Source organism: Musca autumnalis, unplaced genomic scaffold (assembly GCF_047663935.1).
Source record: "Musca autumnalis isolate F117 unplaced genomic scaffold, ASM4766393v1 scaffold_3, whole genome shotgun sequence".
Lineage (NCBI taxonomy): Eukaryota > Metazoa > Arthropoda > Insecta > Diptera > Muscidae > Musca > Musca autumnalis.
In genome coordinates this window covers 70,414,683-70,421,288 of record NW_027411866.1, presented here as the reverse complement: position 1 = coordinate 70,421,288, position 6,606 = coordinate 70,414,683, and the positions used below count along the sequence as shown (strand labels likewise).

General features: G+C 35.1%; 1 protein-coding gene and 1 long non-coding RNA gene across 2 annotated transcripts; one reads left to right on the top strand and one right to left on the bottom strand.

The window, feature by feature from the left end:
* Nucleotides 1-1,752: 1,752 nt before the first annotated feature.
* Nucleotides 1,753-3,209, top strand: LOC141398602 (uncharacterized). The gene is made up of 3 exons (XR_012411672.1): nucleotides 1,753-2,141; nucleotides 2,212-2,392; nucleotides 2,456-3,209. It is a non-coding gene; the product is annotated as an uncharacterized lncRNA (long non-coding RNA).
* Nucleotides 3,210-3,286: 77 nt separating this feature from the next.
* On the bottom strand, nucleotides 3,287-6,094 carry LOC141398601 (mitotic checkpoint serine/threonine-protein kinase BUB1 beta-like). Its single transcript, XM_073976015.1, has 4 exons — nucleotides 5,989-6,094; nucleotides 4,115-4,464; nucleotides 3,652-4,042; nucleotides 3,287-3,595 (listed from the first exon to the last, which is right to left on the bottom strand). Exons 2-4 carry the CDS (start codon nucleotides 4,136-4,138, stop codon nucleotides 3,573-3,575), a joined length of 438 nt encoding a protein of 145 aa, XP_073832116.1. The 5' UTR covers nucleotides 4,139-4,464; nucleotides 5,989-6,094; the 3' UTR covers nucleotides 3,287-3,572.
* Nucleotides 6,095-6,606: the final 512 nt, after the last annotated feature.

Here is a 6,606-nt window from a genome sequence, read left to right as displayed (position 1 = left end):
CTGTGAATCGCCCTCTAACTTAGTCTAATATACCATTTGCTTAATTGTTTTCTTATATATTATTATTTTTTTTCGACTCAGACTCCGACTCCGAAAATTGCTCGAATCCGACTCGTACACTCCGACTCCAAAACCTAACCTAATATACATACATAACCCTAATATATAATTTTGGCCAAAAACTGTGCAATGAAGTGTCAGGATATACAGCTCGATAGAAAAAGAAACCGAATTTGCTCCAAAATATTCTGCAAATAATTTTCGCGGAACTTTATGTAGTTCTTTTAGGTTTTATACTTTTATGTCATGATAACATTCCAAATTATCAAAATCTGTACAGTCGTTCTTAAGTAACTAACACCATTTTCTTTTATATAGATAGATTTGAATGCTTCGTTGTTGTCCCCATCTCTGGGACACTTTGTCGTATATTAGTATCCAGTCATGCATAAAACAAGTCCTGAGAAGTACGAGTATGTATTTGCCGAAGCGGCACTATATAACATGGAACGATGAACGGAAAAGAGGTAACCACCAAGATGACACTAATATGAACATGACGTTGTTGCTGGAGTGGGTTGGCTGCAAATAGTTTTCTAATTTCCAGAATAGAACTTTTCATTAAGACACAGAACGAAGAGCAGTACCACCAAAACCAACAAGAACAACAGCACAAGCTTAAGACACAGTTGTTCCTTCTTATATAATAATGATAAACGAGTACACTTACAGCCCCGGGACAAAATAACCCATACTTTCGACTCTCGAAAGAAGAACTTAAGACAATTCTATAAGTACCTATGTGTACGTGTGTCCATGTATCTGAACATATGTGTATGTGTTGTAGACAAACGACTTATATGCTGAAAGGAGTAACTTTTCAGTGGATAGCAACTACACATATACAAATATGGACCACATATTGTAGCACACACACACATAAACGTATGTGTGTGTGTGGGAGCGAATCCTCACAAATGCCCCGATGCTCATCAATGTTACAAAATGGAATGACTGACAAAAGCATCGTTCAAAAGTTTTCTTTTACGTTTGTTTTAGAAAAGTTTTATAATTACACAGCGTTCATGTACAAACATACATGCATACATTTGTTCTAAGCTATACATACATTTCACATGTATGTATGTCTAATGCGTATGCACATACACAGTTGGCAACTGAAATTATGAAAAAATCAGCAAATAAATATTTATGTCAAAATGGTCAAATATTGGCCTGGCTATATCGACAATAATAACACTGGTCAACAAGATTATTGTTTCATTCAATATCTCTACAATTTCTAATTCAAATTGTTCAGTTATTTTCAAATTCGGAAACACTTTTTCTCCATCAGCTCTTGTTTTTGAGATATAGGTCAGGGCCCTACTTTACGATTTTTACCCAGATTTTCGTTGTCCTTGGTCACCAAACATTTTTGGGTGTCTTTTAAACATGAGCTTGTTAACGAGATGGCGTGTATTCGATCAAAAAATTTTGCTACATTAATCATAAATATATCTGAAAAATATAAAAGACACATACCAGACTTGGTAAAAATGGTTACTTTGCCCAACGGGCAATATTGTATGCATGATACAATGATACAAGGTAATCTCATTTGAAAAAACCGTCCTTGAGCTGCCAAATACAACCATGTATTCGAAACAATATGAAAGTTGTTGTTATTGTATGTCAATGACAACAATAACAAAATATATTGTATGCATGATACAATGATACAAGGTAATCTCATTTGAAAAAACCGTCCTTGAGCTGCCAAATACAACCATGTATTCGAAACAATATGAAAGTTGTTGTTATTGTATGTCAATGACAACAATAACAAAATATTGTTTGTTTACATTATATTGAAATTTTGTGCATATTAAAGATTTTCTTAATTTTGGGAATAATTCTAGTCAAAAGCTTAAGCAATGTGAAAAAATAAGAAACGGACATCGCGGTCCATTTGGGTATGTTGAAATTCTGTGGAAATACGCTGAAATAACTACAAAAGTAATGAATTAACAGATAAGAAAAATAACATTTTATTGCCAGCAGTGTGTACCATCCTGAAGTCGTTAACAATATCTGCCAATTAATGCTCCGTAACAATCATGGTGTCAGCGAGCAAGCCTGTAAGTTTTTTTGTTGGAACGAAGATAAATTGGTATATAATTATGTATTGAATGTGTCTGATTATTATAGATAACTAAACCTCTGCTGAATATTGGTCGTGCTGTTGTTTGTATTCCCCATGGATGCAGGTCTGTGTCTTGCTTTCCGTAACATCCCCGGCATTGAAATCATGAATGTTGACGTGTGAACTTGTTGGTTGGATTTTGAACAGTGCAAATTTCATTTGCGAAGCCTTTGGTGACTTAAAGTGGTTTGTAAATATGTGATAATAATCTGTTTCAAAAAATATGTTTCCCTTCTTTCTTATTTCAAGCCGGTCAAGTACCACATTACCCTTAAATATATTGAAGTAACATTGCATATCCGTGTAATATACATATACGGAAATGCGACCATCGAAACTTGTTGCAGAAATTGTGTTTGGAACATAGAGGCGGCATAGAGATCGTAATGTATGCCGATTAATTCCTATGCTGGCGACGGGTCCTATTGTCGATGACATGTGTGGTAGGTTAAATGTCTATCATGACAAGCTTAGTGCAGTTCTACCGTATTTAGTGACCACCCCCATCTATCGCAGCAGAAAGACGCCAGCTGACAATGCAAATACAAAAAGTAGTTTTAAACAAGTTAAGATCCGTACGATGCAGCAGTCTTAACTCGTATGGGGCCCGAATTGATGCCATATATCCATGTCGATTGGAATCACACGACACGTTGCATTTGTTTAGATTCCCAGCTAACCCCACTCACAAGTCTCCTGATTATCTATGGATGCAATCAGTCCAGGTTTTGAGCCTGGATATAGAGGAATCAGAACCTGATAACTGAAATAATATAAGAACGAACCCATACGTTGCAACAATAACAACCGACCTGGTAGTTCAGACTTACCTCTGTAATCTTTTTCGACGAAATGAGAAAAGACAAATGATATTTATATGCGTTTCTTAATTGGATAGTTGGAAACCTGTTTCTACCCTGAAGAAGTATACTGAAGAAGTGGAAAAATATTAAAAAGATGACATTACAGATTTTATTCTTGTAGAATGCTATTATTAAAAAGTAACAAAGAATTTAGTCTTTTGTTTTTTTTAGAATCTTTTCTGTAATTATAAAAAACTATAAAAGGTGCAGTAAAGATAAATGTCCTAAGAGCGGATCCCTTAGTTTAAATAAATAGCATTTTATACGTTTGTGGAGTAGGTATCGTGTGGGCCTAGTGTTTGCCCTTCACATGTGGTTTATTCCAGGGTCCAGGTTCTTTGAGAATTTCTTGTTCACGTTTGGCGTCTATTATTGATTGCACAACAGATTTCCCATAATCTTTAGCTGTAGTATTTGCGGCCGCTTCGGTTGTTGGTTTTGTGATTGCCAAATTGGGGGCTGCATTTTCATCCTTGAAATCTTGTACACGTACATTACTGCGATCATGGGATTTTGTGGTCTCGGTCTACAAATGTAGAAATGTTATAAATAATCCATAGCATGACCTTTACAAAAAAATACTTAATCTAATAGTTCCTGGTGCATGACTCTTAACAGCCGCTCCAGTGCGTATACTACCAACTATTTGCCTACGACGATGACCTCTCAGGGATGACAGCGCCTGACGGCGTTCCTGTATTTGACGATTTGTCTCCTCTTGAACATTATCGTAATCCTTGTACATTAAACGTTGGGCGACAGTAAAATCAAAATGTTGGTGAGCCTCCTGAAGTTCCTCCAGTGGCTGAGCACGACAAGCAATACCACGACGAAATATTTCATCCGCCTTACGGGTATTATTAACCAAATCATAACAATATGCCCATGCGATATAAAAGTCCGATACCATTGTACCAATACCAGCATTAAATAATTGTTGATAACATTCAGCTGGATCTTTGTGATTATCAATCTGAAAATGTTTTACAAAAACATTATTACACACACATATATTAAGTCTTGCTCAATGTTAAAATGTACTTACATATTTAATGCACAGTTTTATCATACGACGATCTTGATAGTATTTTCATCACTTTCAAAACGAGACAGACAATCCATTCAATATAATTGAACCATGCACTAAGCGGATCATCACCTTCGTAATTGTGTATCTCCCTTTCTAGTTCTTTTCGTTGGGCCATCAGTTCTTGGACTGATTCCACTTTAAGGGAAGCCTGAAAATCCTTTTCCTCATCGAAGTCCATTTTAATTGCTATTCACAAAGTCTGGGAATGAGTTTAACACCTTAGAACGGGACAAATAGTTGTAGTGCTTCAATATGGGCTATGTGAAATTTGCAGTTTGAGCTTGGAATATTGGATAGTTGTTTCGCTGAAAGGAGTAACAAGTTAAAAATAGTTAAGTCATGGCAAGTAAATCAGGTTCCTTCTACAGTGACAATATATGAAAAGAACAAGGAATTTCTTTCCTTTAGCTACGACACTCTGAACATATTTTCTAATTGTAAGTTTTTTTGTAAGTCCCCGGCCCTCGGTCGGAGTTTTAAGACTTTCCCCTAGGGAAAGCGCCTCCTCTTCGCCTCTTCATTTTGAACTGGTTTTATTTTAGATTTTTGAACGTTTGTGTGGAACAGGTCTCACCAGCATCAAAGAAACTAGAAACACACAAATCTCCGAATATGGGCTGTGGAAATGCCATGTCTTCGAAAATTTAAAATATTAATTTGTCTGAAAATTTAAAAATTTTAAATTAAATTTAGTTTTGAATTTGAGATGTAAATAAAACTGACATAGGTATGTATCTTTTAACATATACATACAAAGTTTGTCAAACTCTTGTTGGCAATGAAGGGACGGCAGAGCGAATACAACTCTGTGAGCTCTGAGCGTGAGGTTACCTTGTATCATTGTATCATGTATTGTATGTTTTGTGAGAAAAATATGCAAAAAATTTCTAAAAAATAATGTATTAATTCATCCAATAAGTAATAAATTAATTTTCAATTATGCCACTTACTCTAAGTTTTCAAAAAATTAGTTGAAACACTGTGTGTATGAAAGTATGAATACTGTTATACAAATACCAAATATGTGTAGTGAACATACATGCCCAGCGGCGAAGAGCCATGTGTGGACATGTTAGAGCAAGGAAAGGGATTTGGTTCATATCTTCACCATTTTAATTGCGACCTGGAACTTTTCATTGACAAATGTTGGAGAAGAGATCTCAATAGTTAAAAGAACCAAAATCAAAGTTGTATACATTTTTCCTACATTTTATACTAATATCACGTAAAATGGTTTCGTGGGGATGAAAGATGACAAGGGATGGTCCTAATTGAGCTTTAGATGGAAAAATTCAGATCTTATCTTGATGTTCCTCCAACTTAAGTTTAAGCGCTTACATGTTTACCACCAACTCTTCGTAATTTTGCTAACAAAAATAGTGTTTGCTGATGGTGAGTGTTGAACACACAACCCACGGATTTGTAGCCGGACACACACGCTCTGTGCTACCGTACTTGGTAAGGAGTAAAGTAAGTAGTTTTGCCTTGTATAATGTTTAGGAAATAACCCATTATTTTACAGCTTACTGGTAATGAGGAAAGTAGCTGTTTTACATAACTTTGTAATGGGTTATTCGGCTCATGTGGCTCCCATTTCGGTATTTTGAAAGTTTTAGCTTCAATATCACACCGAAATGGGTCAAATTTAATGTTTTGTGTTCCTTTTTCCCTGAAATTTATCAGTACATGCCATCGTTTTAATATAGCCCCCATAGTACAGTATCTTCCGATTTTCGGTATTTTCAGGGTATTAGCCGCATTAGCCTACAGATATAAATATGGTAATATTAATTATTATGTCAAATCGAAGATGAAAGAAGACTACTTACTTTATGTTATAAGCTTCGGTCACCTTCTTCCGAAAGTAGATCGCGTTTTAAAATAGTAGTGCATGAAAGTATTTTTACGTAGTTGATGTCGAGAGAATTTTGATCGGCTAGGGCTACATGAAAGAATTTGTGGAAAGATCTGACAATTTACCTCATTTGCCTCAGAGATCAGCTACAGTGTCAAAAAACTAAGTAATTCTTTTTCTATATGTTATCAGAATGTAAAAGGATTCGATTATAATATCTGTATATTAGGCCTGTACGATAACCCAAAAATTTGTAAAAAATTTTATTGAATGCTGTTCGATAACAAAATTGTCCAGCAAAAGAGAGCGAGTTGAGAGAGATTTTTTGACAGTTCTGTGACTGAGAACTTGCCAATTTTTGCTGGGAAAATTTGTCCCGTAAACATTTGTAAGTTCGGACAGCTGACTTTTAATCAGCTGTTCAATGTCAACAACTTGAAATGTTAACATTTTTGACCAAAAAATTTCACAATTTCAGATTTTTTTAGACTTAAAAGCGTTGTGCATAGGATCACTGGTTTAAATAGGTCAAATGCAATTTTTAAATTTATGTTTTTGTCCCATTTGGTTTAAAATATCAAAAGAAACAAAA

Coding starts and splice junctions, on each gene's coding strand:
- LOC141398601 (XM_073976015.1), bottom strand. CDS start 4,138: ATGATAAAACTGTGCATTAAATAT. Junction 4,043..4,114: donor TAAAACTGTGCATTAAATAT/GTAAGTACATTT, acceptor AAACATTTTCAG/ATTGATAATCACAAAGATCC. Junction 3,596..3,651: donor ACCAGGAACTATTAGATTAA/GTATTTTTTTGT, acceptor CTACATTTGTAG/ACCGAGACCACAAAATCCCA.